General features: G+C 42.2%; 1 protein-coding gene across 4 annotated transcripts; it reads left to right on the forward strand.

Moving 5' to 3' along the window:
* On the forward strand, positions 1-27,191 carry rin3 (Ras and Rab interactor 3). 4 transcript variants are annotated; one of them, XM_034675547.1, is made up of 15 exons: positions 1-17; positions 6,445-6,619; positions 11,971-12,538; positions 13,840-13,951; positions 14,059-14,131; positions 14,774-14,865; positions 16,690-17,746; positions 19,855-20,035; positions 20,128-20,299; positions 22,397-22,518; positions 22,604-22,790; positions 23,205-23,336; positions 23,509-23,675; positions 24,066-24,180; positions 25,296-27,188. In XM_034675547.1, exons 2-15 carry the CDS (start codon positions 6,585-6,587, stop codon positions 25,565-25,567), a joined length of 3,285 nt encoding a protein of 1,094 aa, XP_034531438.1. In that variant the 5' UTR covers positions 1-17; positions 6,445-6,584; the 3' UTR covers positions 25,568-27,188. The 4 variants fall into 4 exon arrangements, with proteins under 4 accessions (XP_034531438.1, XP_034531436.1, XP_034531437.1 ...); XM_034675545.1 differs by lacking the exon at positions 1-17 and adding an exon at positions 3,420-3,525; XM_034675546.1 differs by lacking the exon at positions 1-17 and adding an exon at positions 6,157-6,248.
* The last annotated feature ends 306 nt before the right edge of the window (positions 27,192-27,497 follow it).

A 27,497-nucleotide genomic window follows, 5' to 3' on the forward strand; every position in this document is an offset into this window, starting at 1 on the left:
CATTTCTCAACATAGCGGTGAGTACAAACAATCAAGGTATGCATGTGTGACTGGGGCTACAGGTGTAGTTTAGACAGCGACCAACGAGGTGCTGTTTTCAAAATGATCCCCTCTGAGACCTGGTTTCCAAAGTTTGCATTTTCAATCCTCCAAAGCGCCATTTCGTGTCAAGGAACGGCCAAAACACAACTGCAATGTTCTGTTTTCATTTGCTTTAATGAGGGGAGGATAATGTATAGCAAGCGGGGGGTTTATGCAAATTAGAATCCACTCTGTCAAGATTCTCTTGTTGTTAATTTCGTGTACGCGAACCCACGATGGCTGCCGCGTGTCCCCAGCATCAGTTTTGTGAGTTGGCTTTGCACGCCCTCTCACATTAATGCAGACACGAGGTATATAAAGAGCAAAGCGGAAGTGACAGAGTAAACAGCCATCATGATTACAAATGGCGGAAAGATTTGAAGACAATCTGTCTCATAGTCGCCATTTGCTCATCAGGCTTGATTTCGTGGCATTACATTGCCGCCTCTGCTGTCGCTATTCCCGCCTTAATCTCAGCTCTACTATAAGAGTAACTTCCTCAAGCGTTGCCATTTTGGTTGTCACTCACATCCAGTAGTTGTTATCACACGTAGTGCATTGTCAAGTTTATTCACAATCAAGCTTACTTTCGTACACGACTATATCTCTCTTTATCGATGCCTGAATCTGCTGCACGCTGCAGAAATAGCCTCTTTTTTTTTTTACATTTTCTGCAGCACAGATTCTCAGTGAGTGATATATTTGATTGTAAAGGAGACTAAGGTGAAATTGTTGTTAAAAAATAAAAAATGTGAGATGCAGCTTGACCACAGCGATCGCAAAAATGACCAAAACCAAAAGTTTCTCACTGGAGCTTTAAGGTATCCTTCTCCCTAAACACATACCAATCAATATGGTTCATCATTTAGAAGTCCAAGATGAGTAGCATCAATAATAAGAATGCAAATGATTATATTATGATAATGTCACATAGTCCTGAAGGTTTCGCTTTTTCTACAGCAGTGGATGAAGTTATACGACAGAGGATTCATGTTGGCCTCAGTTTAGAAACAGGGCAGTACAGCTGATGTGTTTCTAAAGGAGTTAAATAAAATTTATATCGACATGAGTAGGTGCCAAAAAAAACCTGGTATGATATTTGTGAAACTCTAGGTTTCAGTTTCGAGCTGTACCTTTCACCACAGGCTTGTTGAAACGGGGCGAGTCATTTCCAGGATGTCTTGTGTGATTGACGGAGACGAGGACTGACTCACACTCTGCTGTATTATATGTGTTCATTATGTGAGCTCAAGTGGTGTTGACTCTGAGTCTGTGTGTGATAAAGACAAGACTGACAGGAGACAGAGAGAAGCAGGCAGAGACAGGGAGGAAGATCTGAGTCAACAGAAGAAGAAAAAACTGTTTATGAAGAAACTGAATATCCTGAGTTAGACTGCACAGCCGAGTGAGTCTACATTGGACAGCTGTGAAAGAGTAGCACTGATTCACGCTAACATTCAGCTTCTTCCTTTTTCCTTAGGTTGCATTATGAAATTAATCCAACGCCCATCGGGATTTAAAGATACCATCAGTGATAACTTAAGACATTTGCACGTAACGCAAATGTTTCTACTTTGATTATACATTTAAATATTATCCTTTTAACCAAACTACAGTTATATGACCCATTAAATTACAAATTGCTCTTTAAGATTTGACAAACAAAAGCATCAGTGTCCTCACAAATATGATGGACTGTTGTCTTGTGACTAATAAACACAACTTCAGCAGGTAGTTCACACATTACAACACTCACAGGGAGATTTTTTTTGATAAACAACAAGTAGTCAACTTTTTCTTGCACATCATTTTTGCTGTTTTTCCAGAGCTCTGTGCAGAATGTCAAATAATAAAATATAAGAGCGGTGTATTAATCTGTATTCCAAATTTTAAAAACCAGTGCCCACGGTTCGTAAACTGTGGGCACGGGTTTGCATGAGCTACGGACACGAGTTTTGTATACTTTGGGCACAGTTTTTCGTGAACTACAGGAATTGTTTTCAAAGAGTATGGACACTGATTTGAAAACTGTGATGGCCAAATTCCACCAGATCTGTGTCCCATCCGTCTCTGATCCTTCACAGCACCGGATCTGATAGGTTGCTATTCTAGTCAATGTGTTAACTACCACTGGATCCGCTCCCTTGCGTTCTGGCTGCGTCTCTGATCCAGCAGGTCGGAGCCCTCTGGATCAGATACACAAGGCTTCTATTTTTGTTGGATGCCGGAGCACGACGCATCAATCTCAACAGAGCAGATGGAGCGGGACAGGAAGTCAGGCACCAAAACAAAATGAAAACATCCGGTTAATTTTCAGAATAAAACACTCTGTGTTATCACCAGATCGTATTTCACTTAACTTCAACTACTACGTTCTGAAATACAAGCAGCGGATTGGAGACGGACCGGACAAGGATCTGGTGGAAGTCTCGGGTTAGTTTAAATAAACTAATGACATGGTTTTGGAAAATGTGGGCACAGATTTTTAAAATACAGGCATTTTTTTTCAAAGAGTACAGACTCTGGTTTCAAAACTGTTGCGGCCAAATTCCATCAAACCGGTGTCTGGTCCGTCTCAGCTCCGTCACAGCACCAGATCTGATAGGTTTCTATTCTAGTCAATGTGTTAACTTCCACTGGATCCGCTCCGTTGCGTTCCGGCTGCGTCTCTGATCCAGCAGGTCGGAGCCCTCAGGATCAGATACACAAGCCTTCTCAACAGAGCAGATGGAGCGGGACAGGAAGTCAGGCACCAAAACAAAATGAAAACATCCGGTTAATTTTCAGAATAAAACTCTCTGTGTTATCACCAGATTGTATTTCACTTAACTTCAACTACTACGTTCTGAAACACAAGCAGCGGATTGGAGACGGACCGGACAAGGATCTGGTGGAAGTCCCAGGTTAGTTTAAATAAACTAATGACATGGTTTTTGAAAATGTGGGCACAGATTTGTAAACCCTGGTCTGATTTGTGACTTTCAGTACAGATTTGTAAATTTAGGGCAAAATTCAGTAAATTACATGCACAGATTTGTAAACCGTGTGGGTATGGGTTTCTTAAAACATTAGCATGGTTTTGCATGCTATGGGTACAGATTTGTTTTCTACCAAGCTAACCTCATTTATTTCTAACTATGAGTAGATCTATGCTGTTTCGCATTGGACTACACAGATTACACGTCTTTCGTTTTTAATATGCATTTCACTTCGCCCACAAAATATGTCCTGCAGATTTCAAGTCTACCTGTCCATGTGGTTGTGATGTACCTAATGTGACGTAACTGTGACAATACTTTCCAATCTTATAGCGGATGTCTGTCATATCTGTGCTGCAGGAGCAGGCTGACAGACACATGCAGGTGATTCCCAAATAAGTGAACGAGCCCAACGAAATCCCCGGTGCAGTCTGCAAACACTGAGGACAGAGGACAGTAAAGCAAGGTATCTGTGGACACGTTGAAACTCAGAAAAGGGAAGAGAGGACGAGTTGTGCCAGTGTGTCAGTTGACCCACCTCCTGTTTCTAGGCAACTGTGATTCTTTTTTTTCTTTTAGTTGACCATACTTTAAGGAAGCACACATTATTTCTACACACTGTAAAGTGATACAGTGTTTTACAGATGTGTAGGAGCATGTTCAGTCAAGCTTCTCCTTTTAGTCGTGTCTCTCCAAATCTCATGCTGTATTAACAGACAGCTGCTGTCTTCATTCATCCCTCCTCGTTTATTGTCATCAGTTTGGACTCCTCAAATCCTGCAGCCTGCTCCTGGTAAACAAATGAATCACCTGCACCTCGTGCCTGTGTGTCTATTTCAGCTGAGACAGAGACGAGCGGCCGTGTTTTCAGAGCGCAGATAAAGGGAAAAAGGACCGGTTAGAAATGCATTCAGAAGCAGCACAGTAGGCTTCTGGCACAGCATATGGTGGCCTGTATCTGACACAGATACCACAAATCACTTTAGCACAGTGAGTGCAGCGGGCTTGCCAAGTAGAGTGGAGATCCAACAGAAACTTCTGGTGAAAATAGAACGATAACAAAGCTTCTTAGGGTGCTGCACCCTGCGTTTAGCACGGACTATTCTGGGTCAAAAAACTTGTAGAGGATTATTAAAGCTGCACTTTTATCGTCTCTTTATAATGACAGTAGACCAAATAACTCTTATTAATGGAGCCTACATAAAAAGTAGAATCTGCACACACACAGGATGAGACTTTGGTTCCTGTTTGTGGTCAAGTTATATTAACCAATCACGTACTAGCAGGCTTTGGTGTTCGCAGGAAAAAACGCCCACATGGAGAGCAAAAGCAAGAGGAATGCAATCTGCTGTCATGACAGTGATCTGACGCCAATTTACTGCTCTCTATAAACAGATATCTGCATACAAGTGCAGCCAGCAATCTGCTCTACTACATCACACGTCTCAGCTTGAGTGACAAATCGGCTTGATGATGAGTCGTGGAGGCCAATAAGCGTTCAGATTTCCCAAGTTCCTTGAATGCATCAGAAATGATCAATCCAACATGTTTATTGCTATTCATGATAGGGGGATTCTTCTGATATGCATCTATCTACAATTTATGCAAAGACAGGTACAAGCAACCTGTTGCACCGCAGCCCATGGTGAGGTAAACCTTAGTCCAACCTCTTACGGAGCGAATAGCAAATCAAACTACTAATTAAGAACATGAACTCAAAAAGGTTCGTATAAATGGACAGGTATCAGGTCAGATCTGTTCTGGCTGCACCTCTCTGACCTACACCGGTATGTCACAGCTCTAACACTGTGCAGTAGGATTTGTAGTTCTATCATAGCCCCCTTTTAATGCTGTAATTGTTGCCTGTAATGCTCTGAACCACAGCTCCCTCCAGTGGTTGCTCTCTGGTGGTGACAGCCTGCAACTGAAAGCAACTTCACACTTCTTTCCCACAGTCTGATGAGCACAGAGTCTGTAGAAACAGCTCAGGTGTGATCATGTTTGGTTTGCACAGGAAGCAGCTGCACAGTCAGACCACAAATGCATGTCCATGCAGAACAGCAGCTGAGGACTTTACAGTAATCAGGACCACCGTATCAGAACAGGGAGGGATTTCATGCCGCTCGTTTTGATGCATGAGAGATTTATTTTCGAATACATGCATAAATATTAGATGTGATGATAAGAAAAGGAGTTTAAAAAGGGTGCTGGAGGTCAGCCGTGGTTGAGAGTGCTGAGAGAAGACATTTTCAAGTGAGATCTTGATTTTTACGGGCCGCAGTTAAAGCGTGCACCGTGTACTGAGGGGTCTCCACGCCACAGCGGTCTGGTTGGACTCCTGGAACCGACCCTTACAGATGCATGTCACTTCCAACACTCTAATCCTGTCTGTCTTCAGCGTCCGATCTAATAAAGGCCAGAAAAAATAACTGCAAGGGAAAAATTATCTTAACTTTAACCAAAGGGAGATTTTAAGTTCTGAAGACCTTTTCCTTCTTCAGGTTTTGGGTTCTTTAAAGTTCTAAGTAAAGTTTATAATCCCCTGAGTTCTTTTAGTTTCTATATTTATGCAGAGTTAGTGTTAGTGCAGTAAATATCACATATTCAGAGACTTTTACTGGACATTAGAGAAGCTGACTTTTACTCCTACCATGATACCTAAACTTTTACTCCAGTGCAGCTTTCCGGTCTTCATCCACTGCCTGTGCAGGAGAGTTTAAACAATCCAAAAGCAAACACACGTTTGTTGTTAAAGGATCTGAGTTACATGACTCTCTAATTAACATATTATGTGCAAGTATTCTTAGTTTTCAAACCTTTATGCATGCTCTAAGATCTCCTAACTTTGACTTTTCTCAGGACAGAAAACGTTGGGATGCTGAGACTTGTCATGAGAAAGAAGAACAAAGCTAAGGACAGATAAGAAATCAGTGGAGGAGGGAGGACAAGAGAATGAGTTGTGTGAACTTAAAGGGGGAGGAGTGAGGAGCAGAGAGGGACGACGGGAGGGGGAGAAGAAGTTGTGCATTCCTCAGTTTGAAGGGGGAGCATCTGGAAATCTTTAAAGAAGGAGGAGGAGACTAACGGAGCATCTGCTGAATATGTAGGCCACAGATACAAACAAATGTGAGCTATGCTGGTCTGTTTATAAGACAAGGCTAGGCTGGACTTGTGAAAGTACAACCAGAGGTACTGAAACTTGTGTTTGCATGAGAGAGGAGTTATAGGTCTGTGAGTAGGAGACAAAAAAAGACAGCAGAGAGGAGGGGAAGTCCGACCAAAGTGCTCGGCCTCTTCCTGCCTCTCGATCAGCTCAGGAAGTGGAGGCAGAAACAAGAGAAGGGGGGGCTCACACACACTGACACATTTTCCCTCTGCCTTGTAGTTTTCCCTTATTCAGTCCTGCACGGATCAACAGGAGGAAGAAGAAAAAAAAGGAGGAGTGGGGAGCAGAGAGGAGGCGGGGCTTTCAATGGAGCTGAGACAGAGTGACAGAGAGCAGTCGAACAGTCAATCTGTGGAAATATGATGGAGGCCAGTGTTGTTTCTCCGGACGCAGGGTGAGTTTATGAGCGGTGTGTGATAATGTGAACAAACAGAGCAGGAGCTGAACTCTGTGAGGACGGGGGGGTCGCTTCAAAACCTCACAGAGGGACAGGGAGGGGAGGGAGGGGGTCCAAAGTCAGGCAGTCAGAGCAGGAAAACCAGATGTGATGACTCAGTGACAAATAAATAGGTCAATACGTTTTCTGAGGGTTTGAAATTCCTGGTCTGGGTTTTACATTTTCATCAAATCCTCTTTCTTAGACACGAAGGACACAAAGGGAGTTATTTGTTGTAGAGAACTTGTGGAAAGGAGAGTTTTTAAGTTGAAGTTGCTTCAGAAAAAGGGAAGATCAGAGCGTTTAAAGCTGATTGATGATGCTGAAGAAAAATCTGATTTAAGATCCTTTTTATGAGTCAAAGTTTTTAGTGTTTGTGTCAAACAATGAAGAGGCAGCATAAATCTGGAGTCAAGGTTTTATTGCTGTGTTTGGCTTTTAAAATACAGCCCTCAGATTAAATGTTAAATTACAGACTCTTATGAAACTTTATTTTGTCCATTGATTCAGGATTGTGTTGTTTGTCTTTAACTTTCATGCGAGTATCCTAAAGGTTAAGTTAGGTCAGCAAAGTAAGAGGTCGGATCAGGTATTCAGACCATGTTCAAGCTTTGGAGAAACACTCCTATAGGATCATCACCTAAAGAGACTCTTGTTATCTGACATTATTACACAGCTGTCATAGTTATAACCCAGCTGTGTTAAATGCTTGATTTTGATTGGTTAATTGATTCTGAATAGCAGGAACAAGGACAACATGATCTCATCTTTCCATGTTGACGCTTAAGTAAGAGTGTTTCTGTTAACACTCTAAATCTGTAAACGTTGTTGCTTAACCTTTTAATTTTTAGTTTGCATTTTAAATTGGTCGGCCAAACAACATGGAGGATATTTGAAGTGTTACCTTTGATGCTTTTGGAAATACAAAACTTTAAACTCCTGGATTCATCTTTTAGAGTTAAGACGATTTCAAATCGTGGGAGAGCACAGACAGTTTTACCGATTTTTAACGCAACAGTCTTCTGAACACACACGAGACGGCTAGATCACACACTTAACTTTTGTGGTTATGATTCCAGAGACTTGAGATCTCACAGAAATGTGCATGTGTTCTGTTTTGCAGCGATAAACAAAAAACAAGGACAATAATCTGGGTGAATAATTCCACAAGGTGCTCTTCTTTTTAATATTCAGCTTGGTTAGAGGTTCAGTTGTGTTTACATTCACTGTCATGTTTGTGAACTTTAGAAGTTCACAACATCCAGACTGTGACGCTTCCCAGTTTGCTCCTCTCATTGGTTATTGAAGGTTTCCTGTAAGACGCAGTCCCAACTGCTTGATATTTACGATTCCTTGAGGACCATTTGGACAAATAATCGGTCACGACAAGACTTGAATATGGTCACACACACTCGATCATTGGGGTGGCAGATTGGGCCTTAAGTCAGTTAGTGTGTGGCCTGTATTTCCTCCAGAGAAACAGGGGCGGATCAAGAGGGGTGGCATTGGTGTCACCCGAGAACCCTTCATCAGAAAGGTGCGAAGAAGAGGAATCAGTCAATCAAAGGCTTTGAACAAACTTTTGCACACCATCTTTCCGTCAAAATACATTTATTGGAAGCATCTCGGTGCAAAAAGTTGCTTTTAAGTGTCTTAAAGTACCTTCAAATTTGACTCCGGACAAACATCTTCTCTTGAGTCCTTAAAGAACTGAACTTAGAAGATTTGCAAGTTGCTGCTCTGTCATGTTGCATTTTAAAGTTCGAAAAATGACATCCAGGAATATAACATCTGTCAAATACTTCACTGTTTGCAGTTAAAGTTAAAGCTTAAATGAATGCCATTCACTCACTGGAGTGTGTGCATGCAAACTTAATGCCAACCCTGCAGAAGTCAGCTCCCCAGTTGGGTCACCCCAGTAAACAAAGTGTGGACACACCCATGCAAAGAAAAGAGGAAGGAAGGAGGAAAACAGAGCAGAAACTAGAGATGACAAAGCAGACGAGGAGCTGAGTGAAGAAGACGTTGACCATATTGAATGAAACAGACACAACGCAGCTTTGGTGACGTTACAGGATGAATGAGAAGAGCATGCTTACAGACTCGTGCTGCTGTTGCCAACGTTTAGACTTTACTGTAAATTAGAACGTCAATCATCTTCAAATCAATACTTGTTGATGTCCTTAGTTTGTAGCCAGGTAATGAGCAGGATTATGTAACAGTAACAGTTTCACATCAGGGTCTTGTCTCACCCTGTGGGGATTATTTTTCGCATAACCACCTGCTCACTATACGTTATCCCCCTTATAACCCTGCTACCAACTTAAGATACACATAAGTCGACCCTTAGTGCTGATTTAAAGACAATTGTATTAATTAAAATGTATTTGGTGGATTTTGGACTTGTAGCTGCAACAAGTGTTGCATGTTTTAGTTTCTTTATAAACAATCTGTGAGTTAAGTCGGATAGTTTTCAACCCTCAGACTTCTTCTAAAGCTCAGAAAACAGACCTGAGGGGATGTGAGATTAATAGTGAGAGAGGAAAGAAGAGATAAACGTCAACAACACATACATCTTTACATCGCTGGGCTTGTTTTCCAACTTCTGGGGGGCATTCTGTCCAACGATGATCTATTTTCAATCGTATGAAGTGCAAAATGACGCTGTCTGATTGCTCCTGTGAGTGTTTAACTTAATAAACGGTTTATTAGCAATCATGCATGAATTGGTTAATGTTAGTCTTCTTCTACTTTTGCAATCTAAGTTGATGTCATCACCCACAAAAAGCTTGCATCACATTTCCTTGAATCTGAGTGAAGTAGAGGTTTTAAGAGACCTCAAAATCTGATAAAGGTCTGCAAAGAGAGCTAACATCACAGCTGATATCACTCCGAGTGCGTTAGTTTCTCATGACAAACACAATATTTTCCAGGATGTCTGCGCAGAGAGTTTCACTGACAGCTGCAGTTTCCATTTGCTTTCCCAGATTCAGCTGACCTGACTGTAATTCTGCTCTTTCCTCTGAGTTAGCATCACATGTGAGGCACACACACACAGGACTCTGCGGTCACTCCGTTTCCTCACAGTCACAGAATATTCCTCATAAAACATGTCTGAGCTGTGAGGTAGAGACGCATGTTGCATACGTCTCTCTGACGCAACACCAAGCTGAGAACAGTTCGTTACTGTGTTGGCCGCACAGAGCTCTCAAAAGAGGAACAAGCGGTTTGAACAGCAATGAGTATTCATCTAAAAATGGATGGATTAGGTCACATTGTGTTCTCATCAAGAGCTGGATTTTGTACCAGCAGCAAACACAGTGATGAAACTTTAGTTACGATCAGTGTGGAGTTTTTCATGCAGCTCAGGTTGTGTGGAAGTGGAAGTGGCATCGAGATTGCACCGATATAGAGGGTGATGTCATTACTCAGGTTTTTGAAGTTGAACCACCAAACCCACAAAAGGGTTTTCTCTGCTGCCTGAAAAAAGTCTTTAACTGGAATCTAATTTTAGCTGCCACTGCTGCTGAAGGTAGAACACACTTTAACTTGTCTTGCTATAGACTACTGTTCTTATAGTGTGTTTCCTTTGCTGCTGCAAGCTGAGACTGAATCCTTGTAACTCTAAAGATAACTGATAATAACCCTGTTAGATATTTCACTTTTCAGAAGCAACATTTAGAACAAGAGACATTTATCATAACTGCCAGAAAGTACACATTGTGAAGATACTTTGAGACCCAAAAGGTAAAAATGTTTCCTACTGTGGGGACAAATTGTCATTTTATGCACACAGGATAAAAGCTACAGCTATCGTGATCTGCAAGGTCATGCACACGATTCACTAAACAGTCTGCTATTCTGTTATAAATCTACATTAGCCGACAAGGGCAGGGGATCTGTACCGGCCCTGATGGTCTTCATTAGAAGGAAAGTGCTGCAAAAGCAGGAACTTCAAAAAACATTCAAAATCAAAAACAAACACACTGCAAGGGAAAAAATGTGCTTCAAAAAGCCGAAACAGCTGCATTTACAGAAACAAGCTGCAAATACTCCAACGATGCAAAACAGAAACACCTGCAGAGGGACAATGCTGCAGAATCCAGATTTTTAAACGGGAGTGCTCCAGACCTGTGGGGGCGCTGAGTGACACAGCTTTAATGATGACGGGACAGAGAAGAAGGGAAAACATGGGACTTGTGTTTTATTTATTTTAAGTGGACGTCTGGACGTTAGCTGTGTATGCATGTTTCCGCTGTTGCATTTGTTTTGGACTTTCTCTGTGTTCTTGAATTTGCATCATACATTTGCAGCATGTTTCTTCAAATGAAGATAGTTCCAACCTGCAGTGGTCACTATCTACTAAAAGTGGTCAAAGGTTTGAATCAAAACTGGACCACAGAGCGGTGAGTTCAAGGTCTTGTTTTGATCTCCAAATTTGGCAGACAGGGGCGCGTATAGATTTTTATAACTGGGGTGTTCCTGCTAAAGCTCTGACTTGTCCAGGAATGGCATGTAGAGCCCTTACCTTTACATTTAATCAGACATTATATTCCTCTTTTTAGCTTTAAAAGCAGCAAAACAGAGTGGAAACATCAAATCTTCTATACTTGAATCTTTAAGAATGCAAAAAGAAGAAGAACATTCAAAGCTGAGATTTAAATCAACAAGAGAAGGACATGTGTAACATTGAAATGCAGAAGTAAAATCCACTCTCAGCCCATCATAACACAGCCCAAGTAGGTGATTTCAACATAGATAAGCTCCATCTTTGACTGAGCTTAGCCGATCACACTTCAGGTTTTTGGGTTGGCACCCGGGGAGGCCAATCTAGTTTCAAGGGTGATCCCTGCCGCCTCTGGCTCCTCATTTGGACGCGCCCCTATCCCAATATCTCACTCCAAACAACCGTCTGTTGGATGTGTAGAGGATCTACTGCTAACAGCTTGGGACGAGGCTCTTTTAGCAGCAAACGGGGGATCTAAACACAGCTGTACAACATGAGTATGTATGCTCTGAAGGTCTTCACAATCACAAGACCAACAGCAGGTTTATGACCCGTTAGAGTGATGCTGCGAAGTCCTGCAAGCTGACCTTTCCTGACCTTCCCAACAGTACTTCTATTGTTCACGGAGTTCATAGACATCATGTGTCACAACATGCATGAGCTGCAGACGGTGAACATTAACTCCGGTCTGTGTTACCATGGATTCAGAGAGCAGGAGAGGAGCGCTGCAGCTTGTTTCTGGACGCAGAGACAACCGTCAGCGTGTTGTTTTCTCTGACCTTTACTTTCTTTCTCTTCACAGCTCTCTGACAGAAGCACTCGACTCTCCCTCCATCACCCCGGTCCCTCCAGCTTCTCCCCTCTCTCCACCTTCCCTGCCCTCCACCCAGCCTCCCGTCCGGCCATGTCGCCCCAAACCGCCTCCTCCTCCCACGCCCAAATCCTCCCAGCTCCCTTCTGGTCCTCCTCTACCTCCATCCAATCCTCCGTCCGTCCCTCCTGCCTCCAAACCTCCCCTCCCTCTCACCTCAAAAACATCACCTCCCCCTCTCTCATCCAACCTGCCTCCCCCATCTCTTCCTCCGCCTCTCGCCCCAACTCCAGCATCTCCATCAACCCTTCTCCCCCTCCAGCCGACTCTCTCCTCTGATCTAATTCCCACTTTCACTCCTCCTCCTCTTCCTCCTCCTTTATCGCCAACAATCACATCCGCCTTATCACCTCCACCTCCACCTGACATCCCTTCATCCACACAAACTCCAGACAATCTGAGTTTGATAGATCGGCTGGTCGAGAGCGCCTCGGTGTGGCAGCCGAAAGAAACCAGCAAAGAGAGAATCACGAGTTTACTGGAGAAGGAGACGGCTGGGGTAAGACACACACACACACACACACACATACACACACTTACACACACACACACACACACACACACACACACACACACACACACACACACACACACACACACACACGCACGCACGCACACACACACAGACACGCTATACTTCAGTAGAATAATAGTGAACAGTTAAAGGGATAGGTTGGTGTTTTTGAAGTGTGGTTGTATGAGGTACTTGTCAGTCGTGATGTACCCACAGAAGATCCTGGTCAGCTTGACCCATTTTTGTGTTGATGTCAGAAAGTCTGCATGTTTTTGCACTATTTTTGGACGCAACAAATTTGTGTCCCTCCGCATGCAGTGCACTGATCAGCTGCTCGGGTCTGCAGGCTCCAGAAGAGACAAAAATAAAACCAAACCCAAAAAAAACACAAGAAGAACAAGACTCAACAGACCGAAGGAGAGAGGGGAGGAACGTTTTCTAAACTGTGAGTCCATGAACCCAGAGACCTCCTGTTGTTAGGAGTGGGACTTGGTAACAACAGGACTTCAGGACCTTTCTGAATCAGAGGAAACCAGCAGCTCACATTTGGCTGCAGTCTGCATCGCTCACCATCCAGAGTTCCCTGCAGCCTCACTGAACGCCGCTGTTCTACCCGCTTTCTTCACTTTTTAGAAGTTATATCAGAAACGAATCAACCATTGATTGTATAAAGGATGTATATGTATATAAGACAATGTACTTTTTCCATGCTGGTTCTATGCATTGTTTCAACAAAGGGGCGGGGCTAATCAGGACGTGGATAATACACTTACTATTGACTAGTACCTCATACAACCACACTTTAAAAACACTTAAACTATCCCTTTATTGCATTTTAAATGCTTGTGTGGAATACATCTCAGCATGTGGCGTATATATAAAGATACAGATTTTTTTTTTTTTATTAATTTGTATTTTTTAAACGTTTATTTTTATTATTTTGCTGTAGTAACATAGATTCGTGGCTAGATTAGGATTTTATTTAACACTTTTCTTTTTCTTTTATTTATTTATTTTTACATTCCTTTATTTTCTATTTGTTTATTGAATTGATCCACTCATTTTCTGATTCATGTGGATACACATTTTTTGAATATGTAGGATTGTTACAAAAAGATGAAGAAAGTAATAGAATTGCAAATCTAAAAAAAGATACAGATATGTTTGATAAATCTTAAGTTGTTGCAGAGAAGTAATAGTTTTTGTGTCATATGTTTTGGTTGCTTCACTTGGCATATTCTTGAATCTGACCTTAGAGTTGTATCCGCTCATGTTGACACCTGCAGGCGTTCCTGGTTCACAGCACAGAGAGCGAGAGCGTGACGCTGTCAGTACGGCTGCCTGACGAGGAGGGGACGCCGCTCGTGCACAACCTGCAGGTCAAACAACACAAAACATGTATGTATCACTCACTAAAGCATCTTCTGCTTTGAGGAGCCATGGAAACACAAAATATAAGATGTGCATGAGCAGAGCTGGTGGTGATGGATTGCTCTCTGTCTCAGTTATCCACTTAGACGGTTCCAGTTTGGTTTTTGATGACATCTTTAAGCTGATCTGCTTCTACTGTGCCAGCAGGTAACACACATGTGAACGCACAAATACACAACTCAAGTACAAACACGAGAACAACCACTGCAAAAATATGACTTTCTCTGATTCCACTGTTGTTGTGTATTTAATCAAATGCAACAAAAACAGCATTTTAAATCAGCATCCGCATTCAAAAACTGATATTGATCGACCACTCGTCCTCAGTACTGTGATTCAGGACCCCTTAATTTAGCATTAAAATGTTAAGTGACTCCAAAGTACTGTTCAGGTGTGTTGATAATTGCAGGTTTGACCCTGAATGACCTCACACGCCTGTGTAAAGTAAAGAGGGCACATTCCTGCAGATACAGCCAATACGCTTCAGGACAAAGAGACTAAACACACTTTGATTTGCTATATTTGGATCTGATGGATGATTCACTGCTGATTGCACAAAAACTTCCCCTGCACAGGATTAATAAAGACATATTTTCACATGTTCAGACACATGCATGTTACTACTTCAGCGTAAACTACACACTATTGAACAAACACACACAGACACATTTATGCAGCATGCACACTCAAACACAGCATCACTAAAAGACAGAGTGTGTGTGGTCTCTTGTTTATAAGACTCTATGTTTAGACTAAACGCTGCTTTTTCTAATTGAATCCCTCGTTCAGGGACATTCTGGCCATCCCACTGAGGTTACCACAGGCCATTACCACAGCAACCAACAGAGAGGAGCTGGAGGTCATCTCCGCCATGGGAGCAGGTATATAAATCTATATTGATAGTGTATTAAAGCTTAGTCATTGCTGCTGCAGAGAAAAGAGGAGGGTGGAGAAATGGAAGGAACAAGATAAAATGAAAGAGCATCAGTGGTGTTTTATAACGGAGGGATGAAAACAGAATGGACGGTGAGAATTTATGAATGGCAGCGTGTTTTAAAACATCCAACATGCAAGAAATAGAGACTCCATGAGTTTCCCCCGAGGAGAGGAGGATGCAGTCACTCCTCTAACAGAAGCAACCACAAACCAAAACACAATGCAGATCAGATCTCATGTAAACACTCAGTCTGACATGTTATCTCAGCATCGTGCTGCAGGAAAGAAAACATTTCCCACGCAGACTCATTGGGAAAGAAGTCACTGTAATATCTTCTGAGCACCATGATCCTCCTGCACTCCAACGTTTTTAGAAAACTAATCTGATTTGAGTTTCTTTAAAGACCTGGAAGAGCTGCAACAATAAATACTTTTATCCGTGTAACATGTGAGAGAGAGCAGAGCCAGGAGAGGACTGAACTTCCTCAACCTTCATAGAGATGAAGAGGGCCTCTTCTTTTAATATTTAAAGCCAAGTTTTCAAAAGTAATCTGATCGGATTAAAATATCTGATATCACGTTTTATAATCGTGATAGATCAGACGATCCTCTCCTGGTTTCATCAGGTTAGCACCACCAGTTTGTGGAGGAGGACAGGTTAACTTTGATCCATAAATTCAGGATTGTCTTGATCCCAGCAGGAGTCTGCATTACACAACAGGGAACAAAATGTCAAAAACTTTTAATGCATTTAAAGACATTTTTCCAACATTGAGCTGTAGATCGTTTAGACATCAGGGTTGTGCAGAAATAAAGGATTAAGTCCTTATAAGAATTTTACCAAATAGCTCTTAATGTAAATTGTAGATTAATTGTTTTGGCGCCCCCTGTGGACAAAGTAGGCAGTATGTCGTCCCATGTGGAGAACTGCACTGTGTTGCACCTTGTTACTTCTAATTTATGACAGATTACATGCACAGCTGAGATTTTAAGGGTTGCACCAGCTGAGATCTTGAGTATAAGTTACAGTTGCTCTGAGCAGGACGAGCTGTGCATTCACCTCTCAGAGTCACTAGCTGTGCATTGAGGATGCTGGCTTAAGTTATCACCTTGCATGATGCTTTTTCATATTTTATCTATGCCTTGTTGTCAGATGAGTAACAGGAGTTAAAGGCTGTTAGCCATGATTGGCGGAATGGAGTGAAAACATACTTTCTGCAACAATATTTGGACTTTTTTAACGTTAAGCTTGACTTGTTAAGATGAACCGTTTGTCTCTGTGGTGCAACCAAACAATGAAAGAATTAACAAGTAAGTGTGGGCTTTAACTTGAGAAACACTTCTTCTTTTTAACCATGCATTACTGAGAATTACCAGAACATTTTAGGGCACCGCCCTGGTAAAATTTGCTAAAGTTGCTAAATCAAAGCATGCTTCACAGAGAAGTTTCCCTGTCGGTCAAGACGGGGTCTCAGGAGGAAGGACATGGCATGGTTAAAAGAGCGCTGCAGTAGTCGCAGTTTAATGTTCGCCAGATATCAAAGATGGTGGGTGAAGCAGAGTCTACCGTTGAATGTGAGGAGAGTAGAAAAGGAGTAGGAGCAGATTCTTTATGTGCATGAAGCTTGCACAGGTCGCACACCAGTTGCATGACATACACTTCATCATCCTCCACCATTCACTCTCGTTTTTGCACAACAGCTCAACCTAACTTTGCAAAACTATTTGGAGCCGAGATTGCATTTAAACGCTGACTCCTTGTGTTGCAGATTTCTGGACCTCTGATGAGAACCAGCAAGGGAAGATCCAGGATTCAGCTTTGGATCAGAACCACAGCAGACCATTCTTGTATGTGACTGTGGAGGAAACTCCCAACAAAGACCTGAACCCCCCCTCTGTCTCCAAACCTGAAGTCATAACCAATCAGAACATCCCAGTGTCCCTGCAGAATGGAGAAGCCCCTGAGACAGTCAGCACAGAGGTCAAAGGTCAGGCCAAAGCCACACTGAGTACAGATATTAAATACAAACGCCCCCCACCCAGACCCCCCAGCCTCAGCTCAGGGTCTGGGATGGGCCTCCTCTTCTCCTCCCCCCCCTTACCTCTCACTTCATCTTCTGTAAACGCAGCAGCTGAGAGAAAAGAGGAAGGAAGGGGAGGAGGCGGGGAAAGAGAAGAGAGGAAGTCAATGTCAACATCACCTCCTCATCCGTCACGGCCTCCAGTCCCCCTGCAGAGCAGAGCCGCTCCTCCTCTTCCTCCGGCTCCTCTTCGACGTACCTCCTCCAGAAAAAGCACTGACCGAGATGTAGGCGAGGGGAGGGAGAGAGAGAAGGGACAAAATCCTGCAAAGAAAACAGAGAGAGAGGGGGGAGGAGAGAGAGGAGAGGCGAAAACGGGAAGTAAGTCAGGTCTGCTGAGCGAGGGGGTTGAAAACGAGAGCAGTAGCCAACAAAAAGAGGAGGAGGAGGTGAAAAAGGATGGAGAGAAAAAAGAGGAGGAGAAGCAGGAGAGTAAGGAGGATGACAAACACAAACCTGGCTCCCAGTGCCCGCCATTAATCAAGAAACCGTCCCGACCAGTCCCTCCACCTCGGAGGAAACCATCTGCATCAGACGTACCTGTAAACCCCAGCCAGGCAGGAGGGGGATCAACCAATCAGAGTGCTGGGATGAGAGTCCCTCCTCCCACCTCAGCCCGGAGGCCAGATGTGTCCCTGTACTCGCCACAGGGGGGCGCTGTGGTGGGGACGGACCCTGACTCCTGCTCTAACAGCAGCACGGAGGAAGAAGGAGAGCAGAACCAGGAGCAGGAGAGTAATCACAGGTGAGTCTGACCACACTATAAGGGAGTCTACAAAGGGGGGCGGATCCAGGCTGTTTGACTGTTGACATCAATACCTTCAAAACGAATAAGTTGTCATAGTTTGCACAAATACAGAAATAGGCTTTTCAGACTGAAACATGTCTCTAAACATGTTTAATTCAGCTCTAAAGACGGTTAACATGGCTGTTAATGCGACTCTCTGAGCTTTTGGAGACAGCCTCAAGTGGACACTAGAGGAACTGCAGTTTTAAGCACTTCTGCTTTGTTTTTTGAAGCTCATAAAGAGACACTTCAGTCTTTTTCATATCAAGTTAAAAACTCAAGTTAAAATATGTTTTTGTTGTTTACATAAACTAGCCAAACATGCTACCATTTGTAGCTCACTTTAAAGCAGATAAACATCTCATTGAATCTGTTCTCAAGTCTCACCATAGAGTTAATAAGTGTGAAACATGTGACAGTTAGGATGCACGAACAGTATATAAAGAGGAAGAGGAGTTTCATATAGATGACTGTGGTTCACCAAAACTCAAGAGCAGAAGGTGTCACAGGTACAAAAAACTGGTCTTAAAAATAGGTATGAGTCACTCAGGCAGCCTGATGCTCGCTTTAAAAACTGGAGTGAAGGTAAAGGTTTGCTACGTGCAGCTTAAAGGAGAGAAATAAAGTTAGTTTGTGTCATGAAAGAAGGATACTAAAAGATTTAAAGGTACAGTGTGTAGTATTTAAAAGTACAGTGTAGTGTTTAAATACTGGTCCTTCAATATGACCCACAGTACCTTTAAATTCTACAAACTGTACCTTCAAATATGACACACTGTACCTTTAAATACAACACACTGTACCTCTAAATTCTACACACTGCACCTTTAAATACGACACACTGTACCTCTAAATACTACACACTGTACCTTCAAATACTACACACTGCACCTTTAAATACGACACACTGTACCTCTAAATTCTACACACTATACCTTTAAATGCTACACAATGTATCTTTAAATGCTACACAATGTACCTTTAAATACTACACAATGTACAGTGTAGTGTTTAAATACTGGTCCTTTAATATGACACACTGTACCTTTAAATACAACACACTGTTACTCTAAATTCTACAAACTGTACCTTCAAATACTACACACTGCACCTTTAAATACTACACACTGTACCTTCAAATACTACACACTGCACCTTTAAATACGACACACTGTTACTCTAAATTCTACAAACTGTACCTTCAAATACTACACACTGCACCTTTAAATACTACACACTGCACCTTTAAATACGACACACTGTACCTCTAAATTCTATACACTATACATTTAAATACTACACACTGTACCTTTAAATTCTACACACATACCTTTAAATACTACACACTGTACCTTTAAATTCTACACACTATACCTTTAAATGCTACACAATGTATCTTTAAATGCTACAAAATGTACCTTTAAATACTACACAATGTACAGTGTAGTGTTTAAATACTGGTCCTTTAATGTGACACACAGTACCTTTAAATACTACACACTGTATCTTTAAATACTACACACTGCGCCTTAAGATACTACAAACTGTACCTTTAATTGTTTTAATTGTAAAACTTCTCACTGGGTTTAAAGTCGAAGTACCAAAGAATGTAAAAAGGATGTTTCACTTCATCATAGTATCACATATTTCTCAAACATGCAGCTTCATGTGAAGTTAAATTAAAAGATTTCTCTATCTGCAAAAGCAGAAGAGAAACTGTATATGTGTAATGCATGAACAGTTGCATGGAAAATATGTGATCATATCTATTAATAACAAGAAACGAACTTGGTCAAGAGTTGAAACTGTCCAAGTATTTTGAGCTCTGCATACAGACCTTTATATGACACAACTTCTCTGCACAGAATATCTCACACAAGTGAAGATTGAACCACAAATCAATTTCAGCATGGTGTCACTGAAAGGACTGACAGTCACGAGTCACGTTTACAGAAAGTTTCTGGCGTCGCTGAATCAATACTGCGGCTGTGAGGGCGACAAATCAATCTTAGACGCGTTAGAGATGAAAAAACATGAAAGTAAAGACTTGTTTGTTTTACTTTCAGCCGCCCTGCAGAGAGCCGCAGCCCCAAAGTGCCCGTTAAAAGAACTCCCACCACCGTGATGCTGGACCGAGCTCGATACCGCCTCTCCACCGTCCTCACCGGCCTCATCAGCCACGACCGCCGCCTCAAACAACGAATCGTGGAGCTCGCCAGAGACCCCATGAGCTACTTTGGAAACCTGGTGAGTACAGTCATCTACTGGCTGATATATCTGGATTGTTCTGCATCAATCACAGTGGAATCAAATTAAGCACTCATATTCTGTATCTTCAGGTTAAAGAGCACCGTGCGTTCACTCTGGAGACCATGGCGAACCACACGACCTCCACCGAGCTGCTGCAGGAGATCAGACAGATGGTGACTCAGCTGAAGAGTTACCTGCTGCAGAGCACGGAGCTGCAGGCCATGGTAGAGCCTCAGCATCAGTACACACATGACAAACTGGGTAACTTCAGAACTCTGCACGCTTCATACAACTTTTTCAAACTCTCTCATGTCTTTTGTGTATCTGACTCATAAGTATCTTTACTTTTAACCTGTGAGAAATGTTGATGTCCTCTGTTTCTGTAAAGAAGCTTTGTCAAATCTTACACTGAAGAAAACCTCAAAATGTACTCGATATGTTTCTGAAAACATGCACCAGACGTAAACATCAGGGCTGATCCTGATACATCTATCTGTAGCTACGCAAAGTCATTTCAGTGCATTTAATCTCACATTTAAAAATCTTGCATGATGCACTTGAAGGATAAGATCTTAGACAGTGGCGGTTCTAGACCAATTTTACTGGGGGGCCAGGGTGGGGCCAAGGGTGTTGTCAGAGGGACACATTCAACCCTGACAAAAGAGACTGAGGGCAGGTGATGAGCATGTTGACTTTACCGTTGTAATGACTTAGAACAAGGTAACGCTACGCAGACATAATTTAGTATTTTGGTTTATTAGCTATTAAAAATACATAGTATTTTCTCAGCTAACAGTGCATATTCAATCTGTTAATTACTACATGGATAGAGCTGTCACAATAACAACTTTTCAGAAAAAATCTAACAATAATAACTCCTGCTTTGATATCACTTCTTCAGAGATGTATCTCTTGCACACCCAAAATGAGTGCTTGTACAGAAAAAGTTATTGAAAGTCTCAAAATGAGCTTTCCTCATCCATGTGAGGTGTGAGAGTCGGTGCTCTCTGTCTGTCTATTTTCATTTTCATACTTATTTCGTACTTATCATTGTGCGGTGTTGTAAAGCTCCCTGTCAGCAGTCTGCAGGCCAGGACTAATAAAAGTCATACGTGGACCAGGTGACATTGCGGTCTGTCTGTCTGTGGTCTCTGTCTGTCTGAAACAGACATAGATGTAACGTCGTCTTATGAGACGCTAAAGGCTGAACAAAAACACACAGATCTTAGAGCGAGATGTTTAAAACATTCTAAAGAGTAGAAAGCAAAAGAAAAAGCATGCTCAGGCATTTCAGTTTAACACCTCGACTATGAAGGCAGAAAAAAACCTTAACAACATTGAGAATTCATCAAATTTTGGAGCCAGACAGAGATGAGTGCAGGACTGGCATGCAGGAGTCACATGTTTGATTGCAGAGCGTGCAGGATGGCAACCCTGCTCACCTTCAGATCATTGAAGCTGCTATATTTGTGGGATACTGCTTGAAAATTGTGAGCAAATTAGTGATCAGACTTAGGCAGAAGCTGATTTCCCAGTGATGTATGGTTTAAACACCAACGTCTAGAAATAGATGTTAAAAAAACTGAATTTTTCAACCAGTTCAAATGTCTTTTCAGGGATGGCTGCAGACATTTTTTGCCATTGAAGTATCTGACATAAAACAAGTCAAGGAGAAGACTGTGTTGTTTCAGACTCCCAGAGATGTTTAGATAGAGACCCCCTTTCATGTTTTGTGAGTTACAGGGACAAGTTTTTGCGACCCCTAGGTCAACAGAGGTCAACAGAGCTGGAGGACAGTACTAAAGAAGATCAGATGTTAAGATAAGTTTGTGTGTGTGTGTAGTAGGTTATGTCACTGGCTCTCAGACCTATAAAAGGTGGTGGTCAACAGCAAACAGGGAAGACACGGATTGGCACGCTGTCTTCCCAGCATGTTATAAACTTAATACTATACAAGCAAGCCAGTGTCACAAAGTTCCTTCTACATCTATGCAGGGTTTTTGTAACTCGATTTTTTTGAGCTCTTATCACTTCTCTCTTCGAACCTGTCCTCGGAATTTGATGTGTGAAGCCTTTTCTTCATTTTTGCAGACATTTCTTAAAAGTTGTCTTAAAGGAAAAGCGTTTCCTGGGATTTTACTGAAACATCCAGTATGACCTAATTGCAAAAACAAAGCTGTCTCCCGGACAGTCCAGAAAGAATTACTCACCCGGCTCATGCCAAAAATATCTTTTCTACACCTGGGAAATGTGCCCCCCTGTATATAGGCTGAAGTTTCTCTCATGCTGGTCTAACTTTCAGGGGAAACTGAATTTTTGAGCACCAATCTAATCCTATTTAAACCTGTGTTCCTGCAGAGGGGATAGTCGAAGCCGCTTTGTGTAAGAGCGTCCTGAAACCACTCAGGGAGCCGATCTATCAGAGTCTGGAGAAACTGCGCACCAATGACAGCAGCCTGAAACAACTCACACAGAACCAGGTAAGACCGGACTGGATGAGCTCTCTCAGACCGCTGTAGTTTAACTGTGGGTGTAAACTGTTAATATCGTGTTGTTGTGTGTCAGTCTGTTGTTCTCGGCAGCACCACGACCGCTTTAGGGATAACCACAGCCGTCCCCGAGGCCTCGTCGATGGAGAAGATCAGCATCAAACTGAACAACCTCCATCAGGAATATTCTCCACAGAAGAAGATCGAGATGCTGCTGAAGGCATGCAAGATCATCTACGACTCCATGTCTGTCAGCAGTCCAGGTCAGAGCCCCCAGCAGCCCTTTGACCTTTGACCTCTGATTCCTCTCTGTGTGAGGTGTCTACATTTTTAGCATCAGAGCAAACGAGCGTAACAAGGCATCGAGCATTCTTGCTCCTCGTTCTGGAGTTTGAAAGTTTGCCTTCTCATGCAAGAGTGTTTGCGAGCTTTAAGTTAGAATGTAGAAACATTTTTTGCACATCCTACATGTGACAAATACATCTCTAAACTCTGGAAACACGAAACATCTGCTGCTTACAGTCAAACATTTGTGTGTTGTGAAACTTGAGCGAGTCACACCACATGATGTAACTCCTCCGCCTTGAATTAAAACCTACTTCCTCTGTCCAAATATTTAGATATGTGTGTGTTTTGTGTTGGTGTGTGTGTGTGTATGTTTGTGTGTGTGTATTAAGGGCGGGCCCATGGTGCGGATGACTTCCTGCCTGTAATGATGTACGTCCTGGCCAGATCCAATCTGTCTGCCCTGCAGCTGGATGTGGAGTACATGATGGAGCTGATGGACCCGTCTTTATCCCTGGGAGAAGGTACACACACACACACACACACACACACGCACACACACACACACACACACACACACACACACACACACACACACACACATTTTAAACACAGTACTTACAGTTTGTCCTGTTGCCCTTGTTAATCATACTCCTGTGTGTGTGTGTGTGTGTGTGTGTGTGTGTGTGTTTGCAGGCTCGTATTACCTGACCACCACGTACGGCGCTCTGGAGCACATTAAGACGTTCGACCAGCAGAGGTCAGCGACGCGGCAGCTCAGCAGAGAGGTTCAGGACTCCATCCACCGCTGGGAGAGACGACGCACGCTCAACCAGGAGCGCCAGGCCCAGGGATCTGTGCGGGTACACACACATACACACACTAACCTAAGAGATTGTGCTTTATTATCTGGGAACGTCACGACTAACACACAGACTTTAGAGATCCCATAAAGGAAAGAAAGAAAGATTATGAGATACAGTCAGGTCTTAATGAGCTCTATACTGTTTTAATAATTTCATCTGAAGAAATGCAACAATAAGTATTCAGAGATTCTCCCCCTTCTCCTGTACTTTAACATCCCTTTTTTGTCTTTAGCTATGTGTGTGTTTTTGTGTGTTTGTGTCATCTGTGTGTGCATGTACTCCAACACATATGTTAAAAGTCTTCTCCATGCAAAAGAACAAACATGAGTGTGTGTTTGCGCTTGTCTTTGTGTAACAGTGTGTTATGTGTGTGTGTGTGTTGTGCAGGACTTCCTGACAGTGTGTTGTCCTGATGTTGGGACTAACTCAAAGACTCTGGGCGTCCTCCCGACGACGACCATCCAGGAGCTGGATGAGCAGTGTGCTGCACGCTTTGAACAAGGTGAAGGACTCGCCCTCATCCATTCATTCATGCATTCAATCATTCATTCATTCATTCATATTATTTACTAATATTCAGTTTCTGACCTCATTCATAAGAGTGAGATGTTTTGGCTCAAACACTGATTCAAAAACATCTGGATTCAATATAATTGATCGTTAAGTGGAGAAATATTGCACAGATTAATCGTTAGTATTGGTTTTATTAATTTATAATTAGTCAAACTTTAACAAACTTTAACAATAAAATCTTGCTCTTACTTTCGTGCATGATTAATAAACACCTTATGATCAAATGTGTCAATGTAGAGTGAACTGGTGTTTATGCAAATCAGACTCCTGACGGGGTGAGCAGGACTCTAACGCAGAGTGACGCTAACGATGGAAAACATAAACAATGTGACACAAAATATGAATTTACATATTTATATTTAGGCTTACATACTTCTACAGATTTTCAGAGGTGTACCTGAACATGCCATGACTCTTCCAGGTTTCCATTACCGTGGGAACCATCAGGTGTTAAGCAAAAACTTTTCCTGTTAAATACAAGTGAAGACAGCAGCAGTATTAATGTCCCGCCTCTCCTGCGCACCAAAACTCACATTTGACTTTACAATAAGATCTATAAATTCAACTTTATTTAGTTCGGCATAAGATATTGTGTAATACTAAACCTACATGTTGTAATGTGTTGCATTGCACCAGAGCCAGCTTCAAGCTAATTTACATCCTGCATCCTTTGGCAAAGATCTGTCAGGTTGGGACTTAAATTCAAGGACTCTTCTGAGTGCTGCAGCAGCCACATTTCTCAACAGAGCTTCCAATCATGGCGTTAAAGCTCTCTTTATATCATCAAAGACTAAACTTCAGAGGACAATTAACACTTGGACATAAATCTGCATGATTTGAAGTAACTAGAATCACAGAAATGACATCAGAGAAAAATGTATGGATGTGTGTTTTGAGTTTAAAGTTTGACCCATGTTCCATCTGTTTTGGTTCAGCTAGATAAAAAGCAGCGTTTCTGTAGAGTATGAGTTTTCCTGAGTCGTACTACTCTGTCGTGCTACTGTTATTCCCTCGGTAACATTCCCTCCTTCCTCCTTCCCGCAGACTCCTACGTGCTCAGTCTGTACATGGACGGCGTTCATCGTCCCCTGGCGCCGACAGAGCTGGCCGTCAGTGTAAAGAACAGCTGTCAACCCGGATCCTGCTGCTTCGTCTATCACCCGGCCAACCAGCCAATCAGACAGACAATTAAACCGCCCGTCCGCAGCTGCCCCTCTGACCCGCCCCCGGCTCCTCCCACACAGATCGTCTCCCCAGCTGACATGGCGGCCGTCGATTCTGCAGAGGCGGAGGAGGAGAGTCTGATTTGCTTGTAACTGTTTCAGCATCACGGTGGCAGCTGAAGCATCAACGTGGTGACTCCATCACGGTGCATCAAGAACAGAGGACAGATTCAAAGGAAGAGGAGTTTTATTCTAAGGTGTCCCCAGAGAGGTTTATCTAATTGAGTCTTAAATTATAAACATCTTTCTTTTGAGAGCAGTTTTTTAAAGGGTTATTTCGTAAGATGGGATAAAGGCCAGCTGAGGATTAAAAAGGCTGAGATTATGAGAAAAAGGTTGAAGTTTACGAGAAAGCATACATTTAAGAGAGAACAAAGTCATTTATTTAAAAGAATAAACTTGTTCCTCATTTAAGTTCTGCTGATCTGATCTTCTCCATATAAATATATAAATATCATAAAAGCTGAATGTAGCCTCAAATCATGACTTTTTTCACATAAATGTACGACTTTAATCTTTTTTTTCCTCTTCTACATCATCGCCCTAACACTCCATCATTTTGATACAGTTAAACTTGGCCTTTAGTTTACACAAATCTTGCTTTAAAATACAAAATGTGAAAAAGTTTTGCTCTAGATTGCTTCAGCTGGAGGATGCAAAAATAAAGGCTGCAATATAATACTTCGGGGCAACATTGTCCAATTAAAGCACAGTTTGTTTTTCTAAATGTCTGACATTACAGAAAATATCTCCATATCACCAGCAACCAAAAAGCTGTTTTTTTCATCGCTCTCTTAAAAGCCACCAGATTGCAATGACAAAAGCAAAACTTTTACTTTGCATAGCATAGGAATGGCTTGTTTACCGCTGCCTCAACAGAATTAGACTCTTATTTTGAAAGTCAAATAATGTTTTGGATCCAAATCAACAATTTAAAAACACCAAAGTCATATGATACTATATAAAAAGCAACAGACTGAGGAAGATGTTCTACACAGTAAAGTTTCAGGTTTTGTCGATGGCGTCTGCTGGCTTTGAAGAGACCAAAACGAGCACATAACGGCAGGTCTTTTTTATTTCTCTGCATAGATTAGGTTGCAGTCACTCCAGTCGTTAATCAGCTGCTGGCTTAAGCAGTCTACCTGAGCAGACCCAATTGTTATCTGCGAGCTCATCATTTAGACCCTGAAATGTGTTGAAAATAAGGCCCATGTTTAAAAAATGGAGGACTGACCCTTTAAGTCTCTGTTTGCTCTGATGCACCGTGCTGAACTCGTCACCGTGGAGGAGCTGCAGTGAGACCTCACAGAAGAGAGACTGATTTTGATTTGTCATGTGGGGTCTGGAACCTCAAGAGACTGCTGGAGGATTTAAAGAAACAATGTCAACATGCACATAAATATGACTGTGTTTATACTGTTTATACTCTTTGATACCTGATGCTACTTTATCAGATTTGTAATGGCTTGGTATTTTATTTCAGGATAAATCATCACTTCAGGGGACGTCCACAGATTTAGATCAGTATTTGACTGTGATATGAAAGCTGCAAGAAACTTCTTTAAAGGCAGAAACATCCAGTAGAGCATTTTTTATTCAAATCACATGTATGGAAGCAGCTTTATGGACTAAAAGTGTCATGTTTTATCCTGCAAGCATCACATTTGTATTTTTTGTACTAAGTGTTGTAAATAAATGACTTTTACATTTTGCTGAATCTGCTTCCTGTGCATAAATTCTCCATCAGATCTTAACAGCAAAGGAGGCTGAGGTGAGAAAGCATGCAAGAGCTCTCTGTGTCCGTTCTTTACAGAAAAAATCATGTGTCCTGTTTGTGTTTACATGCACCGTAGATGCAAAGATTGAAAGGACTTTAAGTTGACGTTAGAAAAGTGAACAGAACTCCTGCAGAGAGTTGATGTGAAGTATTTAAGCTGCTGTTTATATCAAACTACCATGACACAATGTTTGTCTGGGACTGTCCTTGTTTTTTTTTTCCTGGTTTGATGGAGAACGTCAAGGA

Source organism: Notolabrus celidotus, chromosome 22 (genome assembly GCF_009762535.1).
Source record: "Notolabrus celidotus isolate fNotCel1 chromosome 22, fNotCel1.pri, whole genome shotgun sequence".
Lineage (NCBI taxonomy): Eukaryota > Metazoa > Chordata > Actinopteri > Labriformes > Labridae > Notolabrus > Notolabrus celidotus.

Bases quoted from the DNA above. Each gene is read 5' to 3' on its own strand.
- rin3 (XM_034675544.1), top strand. From the start codon at position 10,904: ATGCATGTTTCCGCTGTTGCATTTGTTTTGGACTTTCTCTGTGTTCTT. The intron at 14,132-14,773 runs GTAACACACATG...TCCCTCGTTCAG, and splicing joins TGCTTCTACTGTGCCAGCAG to GGACATTCTGGCCATCCCAC. The intron at 14,866-16,689 runs GTATATAAATCT...CTTGTGTTGCAG, and splicing joins CATCTCCGCCATGGGAGCAG to ATTTCTGGACCTCTGATGAG.